This window comes from Rhinolophus sinicus, chromosome X, assembly GCF_036562045.2.
Source record: "Rhinolophus sinicus isolate RSC01 chromosome X, ASM3656204v1, whole genome shotgun sequence".
Classification (NCBI taxonomy): Eukaryota; Metazoa; Chordata; class Mammalia; order Chiroptera; family Rhinolophidae; genus Rhinolophus; species Rhinolophus sinicus.
The window spans coordinates 94,482,999-94,502,337 of NC_133768.1; the positions used below are offsets into that span (position 1 = coordinate 94,482,999).

General features: G+C 37.2%; 1 protein-coding gene across 14 annotated transcripts in view; it reads right to left on the reverse strand.

Annotated features, from left to right (window-relative positions):
• Window positions 1–19,339, reverse strand: part of MBNL3 (muscleblind like splicing regulator 3) — a 158,972-nt gene that overhangs the window by 31,425 nt on the left and 108,208 nt on the right. For 4 of the 14 annotated variants that reach the window (XM_019719120.2, XM_019719117.2, XM_074324259.1 and 1 more), the window contains exon 3: window positions 4,927–5,121. In XM_019719120.2, coding sequence (XP_019574679.2) covers window positions 4,927–5,121 — 195 coding nt within the window. Of the gene's footprint in view, window positions 1–4,926; window positions 5,122–8,563; window positions 8,620–12,247; window positions 12,373–19,339 lie in introns of those variants that run through there. The other 10 variants (XM_019719125.2, XM_019719118.2, XM_019719121.2 and 7 more) reach the window with 8 other exon arrangements.

A 19,339-nucleotide genomic window follows, 5' to 3' on the forward strand; every position in this document is an offset into this window, starting at 1 on the left:
ATGTGCCAGAGAAATTAAGTAAAATTATGTGTTACTTCTATAGTAATATCAAGATCCATAATAAAGAACATTTCTTTTGAATCAGACTGGTGAATGTAACTTAAAATTGTCAGTAGCCTAATTACAACACACCTACAAAACAGCTGTCTAGACCACAAAAGAGGATCATATCCCTTTACTTTCAGTCTATGTGTGTCTGTCTATCTGAAATGAGTCTCTTGTAGGCAGCATATGTATGGGTCTGTTTTTCTAATTCATTCAGCCACCCTATGTCTTTTGATGAGATCATTTAACCATTTACATTTAAAGTAATTGTTGATAGATATGTAGTTATTGTCATTTTGTTACTCATATTTTTTATCCTTTTTTCATCTTAAAGAAGTCCCTCTAACATTCCTTATAATACTTGTTTGGTGGTGATTCTTTGTCTTTAACTTTTAGCATTTTAATTCTGACGTGTCTTGGTGTGGGCCTCTTTGGGTTCATCTTGTTTGGGACTCTCTGTGCTTCCTGAGCTTGAATACCCATTTCCTTCGCCAGTTTAGGGAAGTTTACTGTCATTATTTTACCAAATGGGTGTTAAAATCTTTGCTCTCTCTCTTCTCCTACTGGTACGCCTGTGATGTGAATGTTGGTATGCTTGATATTGTCCCAGAGGCCCTGTAAACTGTCCTCATATTTTTGGATTCTTTTTTTGCTGTTATATTTGGGTGTTTTCTGCTACCTAATCTTCTAAATCACAGATTTGATCCTCTGCTTCATCTAATCTACTATTGATTCCCTTTAATGTATTCTTTATTTCAGTTCTTTATTTCTGACGGTTCTTTTTTATGTTTTCTACTTCAATTTTTATGTTTCCTATCTCTTTGTTGAAGTCTCCCTGAGATCACTGAGCATCCTTATAACCAGTGTTTTAGACTCCACATCTGGTAGATTGCTTATCTCCATTTGGTTTAGTTCATTTTCTGGAGCTTTGTTCTGTTCTTTTATTTGGGATATGTTTCTTTGTCTCCCCATTTTGGCTGTCTCCCTGTGTTTGTTTCTATGTATTAGGTAGGGCTGCTATGTCTCCCGGTCTTTGTAGAGTGACATTATGTAGTCGGTGTGCTGTGTGACTCAGTGGCACTGTCTTCCTGGTCACCTGAGCCATGCACTCCACGTGTGTCCCTTGTGTGGGTTGTGTGTGCCCTCCTCTTGTAGTTGAGCTTTGGTTGCTATTTTTACACATCAGTGGGAGGGACTGACCCTCAGTCTCACTGGTTGTGAGGACTGGCTGTGACTACAGTGGAGGGATTGTGGTGCAGGGGCTGACCCAATGGAGCAGGATTCGCTTTAGGAGGCACCCAGGTGATGCTCTGGCTTGGTTCGAAGCTGGCCACTGGGCATATGAGCTGTGAGGTCTCCTGGAAGGGGACCTGCTGCAGGCCAAGTTTAGCATTAGCCTGTGCCCTCCCTAGGGCCACCTGGCATGAGCCGCAAAGTAGTCTGCAGATGGCCACCACCCCATGGTGGTGGTACTTCCATGCCATGACTGGAAGTACCTTGAGAGGCCAAGCTGCAAACCAAGGCTGGTTGTTGCTAGTGCCAGGCTTAGGGCTGCTCAGCCAGAGGTATGGGACACATTGAAGCCAGATGCTTCTTGTTTTGGTTTTGTGAACTTCTGAGAGATTATAGGAAAGTCTGCAGCATGAGTCAAGACAGGCCCTTTGTACAGAAAAGCTGCTGAAGGTGGCTTGGGTGGGCCCACATGTTGGGTGGGGTCTCAGAATAACCAGGGTGCGGTGAACCAATGGTGTTATTGAGGTGGATGGAGACTCAGATATGGCAGCCACCTGAATCTGCAGGCTGGGAATGGGGAAGGCTCAACAAAGAAATCATGGTTTCAGCCAGCTCCTCCATGTAGAAGAAAGCTGCCCCTGCAGACCTTGTCCTGAAGCCCAGACAACTCAGTTCCTCCCCGTATGTCCCCGGCACTTTTCGAACTGCTGCCCCTGTACTGAAGCTCAGAATGAGTGAGACCATCAGTAAGTAAGTCTGTGTGCAGGCTCTTTAAGAGGTGTACCTGGAGCTCTAGCCATCCTCCATCTCACTCAGCCACAATCTCCCCTGGTTTTCACAACTAGAAGTTGTGAGGACTTCTCTACTTGGCACTGGAACCCTGGGCTGGGGAGCATGGTGGGGGCTGGGACCCCTCACTCCTCCAGAGTGGGCGGGGGGAACCTCCGCAGCTGAGATACAGTGTTTCCCCCAAAATAAGCCAGACAATCAGCTCTAATGCGTCTTCTGGAGTAAAAATTAATATAAGACCCAGTCCTATTTTACTATAAGACCAAGTCTTATATAATGTAAGACTGGGTCTATAATATAATATAATATAATATAATATAATATAATATAATATAATATAATGTAATATACCGGGTCTTATATTAATTTTTGCTCCAAAAGACTCATTAGAGCTGATTGTCTGGCTAGATCTTACTTTCAGGGAAACACGGTATCCCTCTTAATTTTTAATGGTCACATGCAGGTGTGAGACCAGCCCGTTCTGCATGTCTGCACCTCCTACCAGTCTCTAGGTGTCTTTTTCTGTATATCCTTAGTTGTAGGGCTTTGTTTCAGCTAGACTTCCGGCGATTCTCAATGATGGTTGTTCTGTAGTTTAGCTGTAATTCTGATGTGGTCATGAGAGGACATAAGCACAGTGTTTGCCTATTCCACATCTGGACTGGAAATGATCTCAATGTATCTCTTATTGGACTCTAAAAAAGCCACTCTCTATTCTCCAGCATAATCAATAATGCATGAAGCGTTGAGGGTTAGAATGGAGACACTCTACTAGAGGATGAATAGAGGATGAATAGTCAGCCTTATGTCTTCAGCCCTACTTTATCCCAGGTCTTGCTCTCTGATTCCCTGAAACAGGGCATTTGCTTGGTGTCCTGATGCTCCCTTGACTTGTGGAAAGATATATGCTCCAGCTTTTTGGAAACACTGGGCTCAGGTGTGATAAAATCTGGCTCCTATTCTTTGCTCAGTCTCAAACTGGAACATCCCACAAGAGGCCGAGTGTAGTAATGGTGGGTGAAAAGTTCACTTGATTTATTCCCATCTACTCATATTTTCTGGACTCACCAAGCAAATTCATTTCTCTGTGGCTTTTTTCATATGGTTGTCAGTGTTTAGAAGACCTTCTTATCCCTACTCCTTTAGATATAGGAAGGAACTGAAATGCTTCAGTGTATGGAAGCCCAGGAAAAAGTTTGAAGGAGTTCAACCATGTAAAGTAATCCTGAAGGCCAAAGAGGAGCTCTGAGGAGCTCATTGGTAACCTTCCAGGAACTAATTTATAATGTAATTAATCAGCACTGACTACCAAGGCAAATATTTTTGGCAAACTAATAGTATAGAACATGAAATTCATATCTTTTACTGAAATTTGTCTAGACATTGTGGATAATCATAGTGCAAAATTTATTGACTCATCAATGCCCTCACCACCTGTTTTGTGCATTGTCTATAAAGATGGACTAGTTAAGGGGTGCCCTATCTACACAGATCTCCTTGAATTCTGAGAATCAACTTTATAATGGGATAGGTTTTGCCAAGGGCAGATCGATTTACCCCCACATTTTCATTGCATTGAAATACTATATACATCTTTAAGCTTTCAGTGTGTTTATTACATAGTCACTGATGAAATGGGTAACAAATAAAGATAACATCATTCTTTCAAATTAGTATCTTGTTAATGGTTTAAAGGAAGTAGGCCAGCTGGAATTAGATTGAGACACCACTGAACTTAATTTGAGACCTGGTAGGATGCAGCAGAAAAGGGACAGTTTACAATCCCCCTGAATGATCTAAGACCAAACTGCAACTTTATATTTTCAGGTATCAGTACAAGATGAATTCTCAATGGGACAAAATTATTTTTTAAAGGATTTGTCTAAACATAGTGATCAACAAAAATACCAGACATTTGTCCGGAATGACACCATCATCTTATTAATTTCTGCAAAGGGAGATCTGTGGCTAGGTTAAGTTAAAACCACCTGGCCAGTATTCCTCGAGACTGTCAAGGTCACGGTAAACAGGGGAAGACTGAGAAATGGTCACACACCACAGGAGAGAGAGGAGACAGGATTCAAATAAATGCACTGTGGTACCCTGAATTGGGCACTGGAACGGAAAAAGTACACTAATGGAAAAAGTGAAGTCTGAATAAAGTCTGGAGTTTAGTTAATATGACATATGTAAATGTCAGTTTCTTAGTTTTGAAAAATATACCATGGAAATATATTAACAGTGGGGCAAACTGGGTGAGGAGTAATATGGGAACTCTCTGTACTACCCTTGTAACTTTTCTTTAAATCTAAAATTATTTCAAAATAGAAAGTCTATTAAAAAGTAACAATAAAACCACAATCAAAGACTGTTTGAATTTGGGGCAGCCCGTTAGCTCAGTTGGTTAGAGTGAGGTGCTCTTTAACAACAAGGTTACCGGTTCAATCCCCGCATGGGCCACTGTGAGCTGCACCCTCCACAACTAGATTGAAACAACTACTTGACTTGGAGCTGATGGGTCCTGGAAAAACACACTTAAAATAAATAAAAGTTTTAAAAAAAGACTGTTTGAATTAATATCCTAGAATTCAAAGATTTACATGTAATAATAATCAAACCTTACCCTCATCTTAAAATGCTCCTACTCACTAATGTTCTCCTATCAATTGAATTCATGCTTAAACACAACCCATTTTAAATCGAACACACCTGATTGCTCCCTTCACATGCAGGACAGCTTTGTAGTATCTATTAACATATTAGCTTGTGTCCTAAATCCTTCTGTAATTAACTTCCCAAAGGCCCTACAAGGTTTTCCAATGTAGATATGTAGTCTTAAAAAATAAAAGACACACATACACATTTTTCAAAGACAATGCTGTGACTCACAAGTGATGACATTTGAGCATTTTGGAGCATATACTGCATCTGCTGGGCAAACATGGCTGCGGCAGTCTTTTGTTGAATCAGATTGTTCCGTCCATTAATTTCCAGCTGCGTTTTTAAGTGTGGAGGAGGGTGAAGGTACTTGCAGTTCTCTCTAGCACACCGACCCTAAAAAATGAAGAATTAGACAAATTTTCAATAATATTTCTAAAAATCTGGTATGGCTAAGAATAATAAAACTATGTTTAACAATGAGGAAATTTGAGGGAAAATGATAAATAACTACATACACATAAATATATTTTATAAATTTTAGATCCATTAGTCTGGACAATTTTGGCTCTAAAGTTATTCTTCCTGAATCCATACAATGTGAGAAACATCCTGAAATCCACTGAGATTCTGTTAACCAAAGAATAAATCTCTACACCTAGCAGCCATGTTGTTCTTTAGGTTCCAGAGGCAATGGCCCTAGATGACTTGGATAATTTAGACTAAAGTGTATTTTGGAGTCACAGCAATTTTTAAGCACTTCCAAACATGATAATATGTCAGTCTTGTAGAATCAAACATGTGTTTGGTGTTGCCTAAATGTTGACATGGCTGCTAAATATGGTGTTTACTATGTTGCAGCAAAGTATGTCACTGGACAGATATTTATCACATTGTCAAATGTAACCTGTTGTGTTTAACTCATGAGCACTATGCAAAGCAGTTAATGATTCTCTCATTTGGATTACTAGATCCACCATAATCCTTTTAAGACAAGCACAACTGCAAGCGATTCTTTTTTCCACAGATGGTAAGACTCTTTATAGTGCATGAGCTTATTGGAGGAAAAAAAGGGCATTTTTTTTTTTTTTTTGGACCCAAGAGCGCAAGTCGCTAGGCCACCTGAATTTCCAGAAGAAAATGAATTCGTTTATCACGTGTTTTCAACACATGCTATGAATTTTCCTTATTTATGATGTCTAAATGGTTTACAAAATCCCTTCTCCATATTTAGTTATCTTGTTATTAAAGCATTCCTATAATTTCATTGAGAATAAAGGTGCCTCCTTCAAAATTTTATAGAGCTACACGTAATGCAAAATCAGATGCATGCCAACTGCTCTTTGAAATATTAGATCACTTGGATGAAGTGGCTCTAGTATTTTACCTCCCCTGGCATGAAGCTGGGTACAACTTAAAAGACAGCTTGAGAAATTAAGGTTCAGCTATTGCTTTCTGTCAGGTTTAACCTTTTGTTTCTCCTATTGATCAACTTATTTTTAATCAAATTAAATTATTTATAAAGTCAAGTAATATCTTAGTTTCAATGTACCTTTACATTTCTTTGCAAATCCTGGAAGAGGAAGAATTTATTGGTAGTAAAAGTTGAGAATGGTATTAATCCAATCTTTCTGAATTCATAAAAGTAGCCTAAGAATAGCTACATAATTTCAGCACACATAAGGGCTGTAAGAAAATTCTTATATGTATGAAAAATCACAATAATGGAGATTCTTTTTGCCCATTAATAGGCCTTCTAAGAGAAAAACATAAGCTTCTTTTTATACTTACCACAACCTGCACCAAGGCAAAGATAATCACAAGGATTTTAGTCCTTAGATTCTCCACCCTCCACCCAGCATAATTGAGGTTATCTGGCTCAGAATTAACAGCCCTGGGAAGCAGTGACACTTGGTGGCTTCCACAGCCAAGCATGCTAGTTTTAACTTTGGCATTTATCTTCCTCCTCCCACACCCTAACATTAAAGATTTCCCCAAAGTTCAGTCCTAAAACCTCTGCTTTCCTCTCTAATCTCTTTTCCCCAGAGAAATAAAGTTCTTGCAAAATTTCATCTATCACAGCAATTGCTCAGTTCCTAAATCTCTATCTCTACCTCTGACCCTCCTCTGAATTTCTGTCCTTTTTATCACTAACTGCAGTGGCATTTGGAAATCCTGCCCCCTAACCAGGTCTAAATAACTTACTCCTGCCCTTCTCCTTAGACTATTCTTCTTCTTCCTCCTTACTCACATTTAGGACCCTTGCTCCACTTCCCATACTTTGAGACAGTTACATAGCAGCAATGAAAAAAGAAATTAGGCACCTGCTGAGCAGTATTGCCTTAGGATTAAAAACCCACCTTGATAGCTTTCCTAAACAAGTGGCAAACACAACTGCAGACATTTATACAGAACACCATTTTGTAACCCCTTTCCAAAAAAGTTGTATAATGAAGACTTTTCTTATATTCAGAAATTCCAAACAATAGATCAGGTTTTTTTTAAGAAGAAGAGGAATACATTAGGATTTTACTATTTATTTGTTACAATTTAGAGTTTTAACATAATTTACATTAAATGCAATCAGAGGTGGAGAGGAATGAAAGAAGGGAGAAAACGGGGTATTTGGCACATTTCTTGCCAATCTACAGATAAAGAATTACTACCTGCCTTTGTGCTTTTATATACTAATTGTCCTTTACATATAATAACTTTTCTTAAGCTTTTCTCTGGAAAACTAAAAACATTTTCTTACAAAGCAAAACAGTATACAGAAATAGGAAAAAAGAATTACACTTTAAAAATTACATCAAGTTGGGCTTTAAAACTAAAGTATGGAATATGAGGCAGCATAAGATTAAAGAAAAAACTTGTTCATCTTATTTATGAGATTTTACTTGATTTATCAAGCATTCTCTTTTCAATAACAGAATCGATATTTTAATTCTATAACAATGCAGACGCATAGCAATACTACGTTACCAGAGACTGCTGCTTATGTTAAAGAAAGCTTATAAAAGACAAAAATATCTGCATTTTTCTATCCAAATAACAGATGAGAAGACCAAATAATTTAATATCAATTTTATCTGTGGAACACAATGTTTCAAAAGAAAACCAAGCCCCTTAAGTCTTTTTCAAAACAACTTTAGAACTCAGGACAATATATTTATATGCACGACATTTGGTAATAATAAATCTCCTCTGTATAGTATTCATTCTTCAAGAGGCCCAAACTTAATTATACACCAAAATACCTTAATTGGAATTTGGAGTGGGGGCAGACTTTTTTTGACATTGGCTAACATTTGCTTTTAGTCCTGGTAGGGGATTAAGACTTTGGTAAGCATGTATGGATGGGATGGGCTGGAGGCAGGGAAGGGACTACCCAGTACAATATGTAATCACCTATTGTTTTTGACCTTTGGAAAATCGATGACTATGAATTAGAAAGAGTCCTATGTTTTCCTTAGGCTAGCTAAGCACTCTGAATGGGCTACAAGATACCCTGTCACATTGGGTATCACACAGCCCAGAAGGGATCTTGGTCTGAAAATAAAAATCACCCCTCAGCTTTCCCAAGCCAAGTCAATGGTGTTGCAAGCCCTCCTTTTAGACCCACAGGTTTAGACTGGCCATGTGTTCAGTGCAAAGCATTAGACCATGTCATAAACAATTCTACAAATGTAGCCAGGACAGTCGCCATCCACTGGCAGAGCTGGCTATATCCTAAAAACAGCAGCAAAGACTAGTCAAGCCATATAAATCTCTTTCTCCCTCCCCTACCTATACATACAAAATTAAAAAACACATTGAAGACATTAGAGCACAGACTCACTTATGCTTGCCTCAGTTTCACTCGTTTTCCATTTTCTTTGGCCTTTTGCTTTGTAACTGAGTTAAGAAAATAACAAAGTGATTAAATAGGAAAGTGATTCTCTGCGAAACAAGTGCTACTATACCTATGAATCTCCCCACGCCCCTTTCCCACCTACTCTTTTTGAAAATGCACTCAAAAAGCAGCAGGGAGAGAAAATGGTCAATGAAATTTCTAAAATACATCTACATCAAAAAGTTGATGACAAAGGAAAAACAGAGCATTTATAAAACCTCCAAAATTCAATCCACTTCCTTTTTTCTACCTTCAGGTTTTTCACAAATGAGTACAAAGCCTTTGACTGAGAGAGAAAAATAGCATTGTAGAGATTCAAATCTCACCTAAGTCTTGGGAGCCATGAAAGTGAGAGTCTGTCAGAAGCAAGATTTTCCACGCACTTGGTCGTAGAAAAACCCTGTGAAATGTACTTTTTTTTATGTTCATGAGAGAAAGTTCTACTATCCATCAGAATAAGGAAAGGACCCTAGGAAGCTGAAAATTACCCTTTGTCAATCATTGTATCTTAACAGAAACAGCTGTTTGCAAAATGACTTGCTTCTTCAAATACATTTGGAATTATGGGAAAAAACTCTCAAATACAATAACTGGATTAACTTTACAAAGGCATCTGATTGCTCTGCTAGACTACCAAGAGTTAAAAGTTAAATGTTAAATAAAGGCAACGAAGAGACGATTTGTTCTATGAAAAAAATTGTTATTCCATTTTACTGATCATGTGTTAAATGAAAATGGAATAGGTTGATTATACTGCTCCACTGAAACATACTTACATGCATAGACATGGCCTCTCAGAAGAAGTAATAGCAATTTTAGAATTACAAATCATATGTACTAGGTTGCCTGGTTCCTACAACCATCACAGACCTATTAAAGACTAAGAACAATCTGAAAGAGCTAAGAGGGAGGTACAGCAACATAAATAGTATTAATTAGCCAGATGTCAGCATACTAATGGCAAATTTCCCACTTTCATCCTCTTTGAATTCTGTCTTTATAAAAATAGATATAATCTGCATTATTTTCTCCTCCAATATTGTACCATCTATCAATATCGATATAGGTATATGCATGAAGAGCATCTTTAAAATTTTGCATACAAGTTTTAATTTGAATTTGGGATGCAGACTTTTTTTATGTATATAAAAAAAGGGTCTAGCTCACTTCGGCAGCACATATACTAAAAAAAAAAGGGTCTATAATAAACCATTTCCTGAATATGTTAAAGGCAAAATTAATGAAGCTGAACATAGACCCCATGGAGAAGGCCAGCCAAGTACATCCCCCACCACTGTAGTCAGCACTGCATCTCATTTCTTTATGCTGTTGAACTCTGCTTTCTTGATATTCCATATACACATATACAGGGCAATGACTGGAGCAAACCAGACACCAAGTTCCAATAGATAAGAGGCTGGGAGGAGGGCAGAATAATTTTCTTGCTTATCTGTCTCAAGAAAGCTTTCAAATTGTGCCCTCCAAAAGATGAAGGGAGGAAGAGGCTCAACAATCACACCACTGTTCTGAAATAGCCCACTAAGATAACTTGATTACCAGAATCTAACATTTAGGGCTGAAACAGATTTTAAGGAACATCTCGTGCACTGAAACAGATTTTAAGGAACATCTTGTGCACCTTTATCTTAGAGAGAAAGTGAAGGCCAAAGAGGTGAGGTGAATTGTCCTAATTAACAAGCAGCTCAGTAAGGACAGAAGCCAAGTTTTTAGATTCTCACTAATGGATTTTCAGTTCAAATAACTCTTCCTCTGTAAAAATTTTCCTGAGCCCATCTCCCCACCCCCATTCCCATTTATCTCTCCCTCTTTTGTGCCTCCAGCTGCACCTTGTACTCAGTTTTATGGTAGCACTTATCACTGTGTACACTGTGATAAATTGTTTGCATGCCTATCTCCCCATTAGACTTTGAGCTTATCTAAAAGCAGGACTATATCTTCCTCATCTTTGAATCTCCAGGAATGTTTCTGTGCCTGGTTAATAGTGGCTACTCCATAAAAGTTGGCTAAATGAATGAATAACCTTTGTAAGAATAATCTTGTATGGCCTAACACTAAGTCTGCCTTAGAAGCCTAAGTCCTCTCTTGCTATTTCCTTTCATAAGTTCTTTTTTCTTCCTCCAAGAAGAGAATAATAAACAACACATGACTGAGGCTGTTCCTGGTTTTCTGTTCCAAATGAACCGTTATTCTATTCAGGTCCAGAAAATAGCTAGTTCATAACTTTTTTATTTGCTATGAATATATACCCAAAAGTGCATGTTACCATCATGGCTGAAAAATTCTGGTAATTCAGTATAACTGAAACAGAAGTGTCAAGAATCCATGAGGCACACAGACACTAACTCTGGTCTAATTCCAGGGGTCTGTGGTCACAAGAAACCCCAGGATATAGGGTCCCACAGAGCTGAATAAAGGAACCTGCATTAGATTCATATTTAAACAGCACCTGGGCCTGCCCAAGGAGAGCACTACATTTCCAGGGTTGGCTTACTGTAAACTGCCTTCTCAAACTACTCCACTCCCACCCTGCATTTCTCTGAACAAGCTGCAAGTCAAATTCCCAGAGGCTACTTGGATAAAGATGGAATGAATACCTGGCTTGTGGACAATCACACAGGGTGGGGCCTTCTTGTGGATCTCTATTGCATATGCTGACTTCTTATAAGAAAAATGTTCCCCTGTACTTCAAGACGCACATTCAACTGCATTCACATTAAACATTTATTTTCAAATAATCATGAGCTTTAAATTTTTTGAAGAGCGAATAACAAAAAAATCATAGTTGCCATTCACAGTGAAACCAAGCCTGCCTCACCAATACCCCAAAATGCTTTCTGCCCTCTTACCAATTTCCCCCTGATCTAATCAAATACCTTCAATCGTTTTAGGAAAATATTAACTGAATATCTGTTTGGTAGTAAGATCCTCAAGAATGCACTCTTTGTTACAAAACAGCCAACCAGAATCAAATTAAAACCCAGAGACAACTGACGCACACTGGTACCAAGTTACCAAAAGTCAGAAGGCATTTCTTTTGCTAAATATTCGTGGAAGCTGTCTTTAAAGTAGTTGATGGCTGGGGACATAAAACATCATTAAAATACAGAAAAAAAGGAAAGAAAAAAATCATGACATTCAATTTGTTACTCCAAGAAATAAAATACACATAAAATCATGCAACTTCAAAAAGCTACTTACTACTACCTACAGTTTGTTATGAAACAACACAAAAGGGGTGTCTCTTTCAGCCCCCAGTCAGTCAAATCTCCTGCTCTTAGAGTTCCCTCAGCTCCCTTTTCTGGACACCCCATCCAGTCACCTACCACAGAGATTTAGAACAAGGACAAAGTGGACACCAGTTGCTTGCACCTTTTCTTCCCAGCTAGGGCTTCTGCCTAGAATCCTATCTACAGTTGCCAGATTTATCAAATGAAAATACAGGACTCCCAATCAAATTTGAATTTCAGATAAACAACGAACAACGTTTTAGTATAAGTATGCTCAACACAATATACATTATCTGTCAACCCTCTCCCTATTTATTTTTTTACCCTGGTGAGTTGAACTAAACAAAGTCAAATTCTCCGAAACCCAATTTACCTCCTTTACCTGAAAGTTGTAAGCAGCCCTCTCCATGGAATCAGCCCAGGTTCTATTTGGCCTTCAATTGCCCAAAGCAAAGCAAAAGGCACTCTCAGTCCCAGCTTACCTGACCAGCTACAAGGAATTTAAGGAAGTTGACTGTTGGGGAAAGCAGTTTTTTATTCCATGGCTCCTCCCACCAAAAGCTTCACACGGCTCTCTACTCTGTCAGCCAGGCCACTTTCCCACCCACGGTGGAGCAACTGCATATTCAAATAACTTTGGTGCCTACCAGAGCTCCTCCTTCAGGTTAGGATGAAGAGAGGCATGATGAGTGACCACCACGCCTAACTCCTGACTCTAAATTTATACACAGTTTTTGAACATATGAATTATTACAGGAAGATGAGGGTTTCATGTTTTTAAGGTTTTTTTATATGTGTGTAGGGGAGTCAGTAGGGCAGTTTTCTTTAGCTCTGTCTGTGGAATGCTTAAATTCAAGCAAAAGCTGTCCATTGAACCCCAGGAAAATAACTGCTTAAGCATTATGTTTCTACATGCACACCTAAGATCTATGAAGCTACGTATTCAAAACAGAAAATGGCATGAATAGCCATTATTTGCATAGATTTCTTTTTCAGTCAACCCTTGATTATGCATGTTAAGAGAGGGAGAAGTAGAGGGTCATAGTTAATTCTAATGAACAAAATACATATTCAGGAAAAATCGCAATCCATAATAACCCCACATTACAGAATATGTATATCACAAAAGTGGCAATTATGAATCTTTAGGAATCAGTTTCTAGACACAGTCCTGAATTTATTTTTTATTCATTAAGAAGGCAGACTCATTTGTTGGAATTAACAGAGATGCAGAATTAGCAGTCAGAAAGAATGAAATTGTATTGCACTGGGGAAATTTATATGTTTATAGACAACATGTCATAGAAATATTAAATAGTAAAGCTGGAAAGGGTCTTAGAGATCAATTAGTCCATCATTTGCCAGAGTGTGTACTGCAGACCACCATTCCCAAGAAGCTTCAAAAACTGAGTTTCCTGGTTCAATGTTTGTAAGAAATGGCAAACTATATTCCTTTTTTTGGAGACTGACAACACACCAGAGCGTAGTAAAGTTTCTCTTATATGTCCTGCAGTAAAGAAACCTGCTTACTTTTGTCAACTCAGCATTTCCCAGCATAGTTTAATCACAGAAGCCATCCTTCTTTACTTTAAAAACAAAACAAAACAAAACAAAAAAACACCTTTAAACATATCTCACTAGAGTATCCTCATGAAAATACTGACCTAATTCAACTTCCTCCTACCAAAGCTCAAACCTAGTCCTGTGGCATTTTGTAAGTCAAGTTAGTTTTCTTTCATACGTTTTCTCTATTTCTCTCCTAAATATAAAAATATAGTGAACTCCAAAAAACTGGATCTTCCATTAAAATGACATTTAACATTTTTGCTTATACAGTAAGTCCTCACTTAACGTCATCAATAGGTTCTTGGAAACTGAGACTTTAAGTGAAACGACTATGACGAAACCAATTTTATTGCAGGCTAATTGATATAAACAAGAGTTAAGTTCCCATAGGATATTTCTGGTCACAAAAACATCACCAAACTTAATAAAGACCCAAACACTTCTAATATGAAACACTGAAATAAATGTGAGCTATAAATACATATAAGAAAAATGAATCAAAACAAGTAAGGGAATTATTTTTCAACCTGCTGATCCCAGTTCAGGGTCGTGGGTGGCCAGAGTCTATCCCTGAAGCTCAGGGAAAAAGGGAGGACCCACCCTGGACAGGACACCCGCCCTTCCATCCCAGGGCCTCTCATACCCATACTCACTCTGACTGGGACAATTCAGACAACGCCACTTCACCTCACATGCATATCTTTGTGATGTGGGAGGAAACCAGAGGATTCGGAGAAAGCACACACAATGGCCCCTGGTGGGAATCCATTTTTTTCCATATCAGTTTTATAGTAACAAAACAACGTTATTCGAGAATCTGCTTACTTGATTTCCCAAAAGGTAACAACATGGTGACTTTTCCTATGATTGCTATAAAGATTCCACAATCATCTTCCCAATACCCCTTGCCAAAGCTGTAAGTTCTGTCCTATATTTCCAAATCGCTGCTGGGGCTTTTCTTCTTTTGTTTGAATGCTTTAGTCGGGTAACTTCTGAAGTTACAACTTCAGGTCTTCTCTGTCTAATTGGATTTCCTACACTGTGACTTCTGTCCCTTGAACCCATGCCAGTTACCTTAGGTTTTCCATGACTTAAGGGTCTCAAGAGAGTTTTAACTGCACTAAAACTTAGGAAATAAGAACGTATTTGGCAATCCCTTCAATTCCTAAGGGTCTTAGCTCTGCACTCAACTTAAACCTTGGGGTTTCCACTTGGCAAAATTAAATTTCCTGTCCTTAAGTAAAAAGAAATTTAAAAAGAAGAATTAAATTTAGACAAATATCTTGCAAACTTACAAGGAAAGTGTAAGGTGAGAAAGGCACTGATTATTATTATTTTTTTTTAATTAAATTTATTGGGGTGACAATTGTTAGTAAAATTACATAGATTTCAGGTGAACAATTCTGTATTACATCATCTATAAATCCCATTGTGTGTTCATCACCCAGAGTCAGTTCTCCTTCCATCACCATATATTCGATCCCCTTTACCCTCATCTCCCACCCCCCACCCCCCGCCCCCGTTACCCTCTGGCAACCACTAAACTATTGTCTGTGTCTATGAGTTTCTGTTTCTCATTTGTTTGTCTTGTTCTTTTGTTGTTTTTGGATTATTTTTCACAGTTAAACACTTTATCCTTGTACGGCTCAGTATGCTGCTAAGAATAAATTAAATAGTTACAACACTATAGCCAGCCACATACCCCTCCACCCAGAGGTTATATAAAGGGCAGATATAGTTATTGATTTACCTCTGCATTTTGAAATTAGAGGCACAAAGATGAAAATCTATCCCTCTTTTGCTAAACATAAGTCTTCTTTCAGATAAAGAAAATTAAAAGCATGATGTCAAAATGGTTGTTTATAGGGTCTTGCTAAATTCTTAAGTGTGAAATCATATTTCAAACCCCGAACAGAGCCAAATGCATCCATTTTTAAATAAGTATTTTCCTCACAATCCTACCTATCAAATTAACATCAAATATGCAATTTCCAAGCAGAAAGTTTTACTTGGTGACATGGACTGTTGTTAAAATACTTTGAGGCACGGACTACGTGTACATTTTGTTAATGATAATATATTTTTTTATCACCAAAGGTCTTAGTGAAACCTTTGTGCTAACTTGTTATTCAAACTGTAGGCATTTTAAACTATCAGAAAAATCACCTCCCCAAAACTCTGAACTCAAAATGCATTGCGTATTTAAATAAAGTGGCATATTTTTGCCAAGGGAGTCATCTTAAAATTAGGTCGACTTACTGTGTACCGTTCTGCAGCCATTTAAAAATAGCAATTTATTGATACAAATTCTTTCTCTTTTAAAAATAAAGATCTATTCTGCTTGGCCTGAATATCTACAAAGTATATTAAGTTTCATCCAAAATGTAATTCAGAGATGTGAACGGAATTGACAAAGTTCTAGATAAAACTGCTGAGATTACTTTTTTTAAAAATACGTTTTTAAACGATCCTTTCTCAGTCTAACTTAGTAAATATAGTAACCTTGTTAAGCTCACCTGCTTTCAGTGAGAAGTTAATATTTGATGATTTTGAAACTGTTCCTGGTATTTAAAGAACTAAACAAGGCCATTCACAAACAATGTAACTAGAAATGGGGTTAGTTTAAAGAAGATAAAATGATAAGTGGAGGTTTTATGTTTTAAAACAAATCAATCCCTCAACCATAAATGTCTCATATTCTTACAGAAAAGAATTTGAAATATGACCTCTGCCGAAGAATGGCTATCTCCAAATCTAAAACAAGGAAAAAATAAAGCAAAGCAAAGAACAGAAAAAGTTAATTAGTAATTTAAAAATCTGTTCATTGACCTCCTCGAGTCAGTTTCAACAGCTGGAACAAGAGTTATTGGGAAAATAGTACACTTGTAAGGATGTAGTGGTCTTTAAAAACATATACCCTCTATATTAATCACAAAAAGGTTTCTAGGGTCATGGTGATAGTCTAACCAATACCTTTTAACTAGTGGACTCCTTAGTTTAGTGAGGGAAAAACAAAATAAAACAAATCTACTCTAGCTTCATTGTGCCTTCCATGAAAATTAGAAAATTCAGAAAACATGTCTTTCTGAAAAAAATGAATCCAATTTATGTGACTCTTATATAAGGTAAATAAAATTCCATTCTAGAAAAAAATACTTTATAAAGTGATACAGTGAAATAAACCAGGTAGTGTAAAACATCAGTGTGCTAATCTTTTACACTTACTTTTCTACTAAAGATAACCAGAGCATTTAATTGGTTTTATTTTGTTTCATGTTTTACATCGACTTTACATACAAAACTCTAGTACATAAGGTCGAATGACCCATTAGAAGCAAATTAATTCAGACCATTTATGAGTTTGCTGGAGAATAATTGTATATACAGTTTTAGCTCATGTTACTTGGTATGTGACAATTGTCGACGTTCATTTAGAGACTGTAAAATTATACTTTCCATTAATACCTTGAAAGTGATCAAGATGACAAAACTCCTTTAAGGGATTTATAGAACACTGCGATATGGTTTGCATTTTTTTCACAGCACATCCACCTGAATAATGACAGCTGACTTTATCATGTATTTATCATGTGCTAGACACTGTTCAAAATGCTTTATTTGCATTACCTCATTTAATCTTCACAATAAACAAGCCTAGGAGGTCAGGGTTTTACTGAGGAAGAGAGACACAGAGAAGTGAAGAAACACCTGAAGATGACTGAACTAATGTAGCAGAGCTGGGCTTGGAACCAAGGTGCTCTGGGCCTAGGAGCTCACACTCCTAACCAGCACACTATTGTCTCCCAACACTTTGACGTGTGCTAAACTGAGGAATGAGCTAGTTCAAATGTTTCTACAGTCTGGGCTACTTTTCCCTCTAATACTATAACAAAGATTGCACATCAACTAGCTGTTTGGTATGTCCAGAAACTATTAGGTTGGTGCAAAAGTAATTGCAGTTCTTGCAATTATTTTTAACCTTTAAACCGCAATTACTTTTGCACCAACCTAATATTTAAAATAAATTTATGGAGAGTGAGATGTTTTGTTAAGTATCTAGGGACTCGTGTGACTTGAAAATGAATAAGGCAAGGTAACTGAATGTCCAACTTTTTTTTTTTTTTTTTTACAGCACGTCCACCTGAATAATCACAGCTAACTTTATTGTGTATTTACCATGTACTGGGCACTGTTCAAAGTGCTTTATATGCATTAAGTCTTTCATCCTTACCGAAGCAGAACAATTAGTGCGAACCTGTCCTCTCCTAGCTCAGCTTTTTACTAAATGTTTGCACAATAGAATTTTGCCAGTTGGTTTGGGTGAAGCAGTGTCATGTTATCAAGAGTTGGGTTGAGAGCTTAAACACAAACGACCACGACCTGACAAAAGAACAGTCCAGCAAAACCTGATAGACACAGAACGAATGGAAGTGGGGTTCAGTGAAAGAGCTGTTTGTGTGCATTTTGTGACATTATTACCATGCTAAAAGAAGAATCTTTTAAAAATGCAGTAGTGCCATTTAGAGGCAGGTTTACTTGGACCACAAATGTCTAAGTTTCGTAGCTTCAACACTATCACAAAGCAGAGAAAATCTCTGAACAAGGACAAAAGAACAACCTTATCACAAAGTAGTACGAAGTGTTCTTCTGAAGCATTTCATTCCACTAAGAGCACAGGCAATGAGAATCCATGTATGCTTCACATACCACCTAATAAAAGACTACACAACCAAATCTCAGTTTTAGTGGGGATTTGATTTAAATGACCACAGAGTGTATATACCAGGGGTGCCAAAAAAATGTATACAAATGGACACTTTGGTCAATGTTGCTAAAGCAGTAGTTTGCCATAATCAGAAGTGTCTGGATGCTGATGGTAACCACTTTGAGCACCTCTTGTCATTGCAGAAGTCAAACGTGACTTGTATTCATCGTTTGCTATCGGTATATGTTGAGTATTACAATTTTAATACAGTTTTCCCTTCTTAAAATGTGTATACCTTTTTTTGGCACCCTCTGTACTTTGAGATGGTGCAAAGTAGGGTGATGATCTGTGGGCCAGGGAACTAGGGTTTGACTTTTTCATTGCTTCAACTGTAGGTTATGAACAAGAGTTATGTTTATTTTTTTCTATGTTGCCAATTTATTTTTGATTAAGTAAGTAGTACTAAAGACTTCATATGCAAATCAGTATGTGGATACATTAGATAAACATTTCAATAATATAAACACATCAATTCTATTCAATGTAACTTATCACTTAGGTTTTTCCATAGCTTTTAAAAAACAAAGTGTTATAGATATTTGCTCATATTTATACTTTGAGTTATCTCATACATTTATTCCTAGACAAAGCAGGAATAAATCTAAATTTTAATATGAATGCAGTATTTTATTAGAAAGAGTGCTAGATTGGGATTTAAGTACCCTGGACTCTAATTACTTTTAGATCATGGCTATATTATTTTCCAATTCTTTCAATCAGTCTTTCTAAAAATAGTTTCTGCCCCTACATACCTCATAGGTACTTTGAATGAATAAATATAAAAAGTGAAATTTAGTATGTTTTGAAAGTAAAATCAGTACAAAATGTAAAAAATATTATATTTATTCCTCTTTATTAGTTCTTTATGATAGAACTAAAGTTGTTACTGTGAATTAAGTATAAAAAATGCTATTACAAACTATGTTTTACCATATGCTTTACCTCTCCACAAAAGTAACGCATTATTATATGAGTAATTCTTGATATTGTGAGTAATATAAATTATCATGTGCCTAGAGAAGGAATTTATATACAATGTTAAAGAGCCAAGGACACTTTGCTTCTTAGAACTGGATATTGTTAAACAGTTGCTGCTCCCACAGCTCGGTGGTATGGTAGGTGAAAGAGCAGAGGATTAAGAAG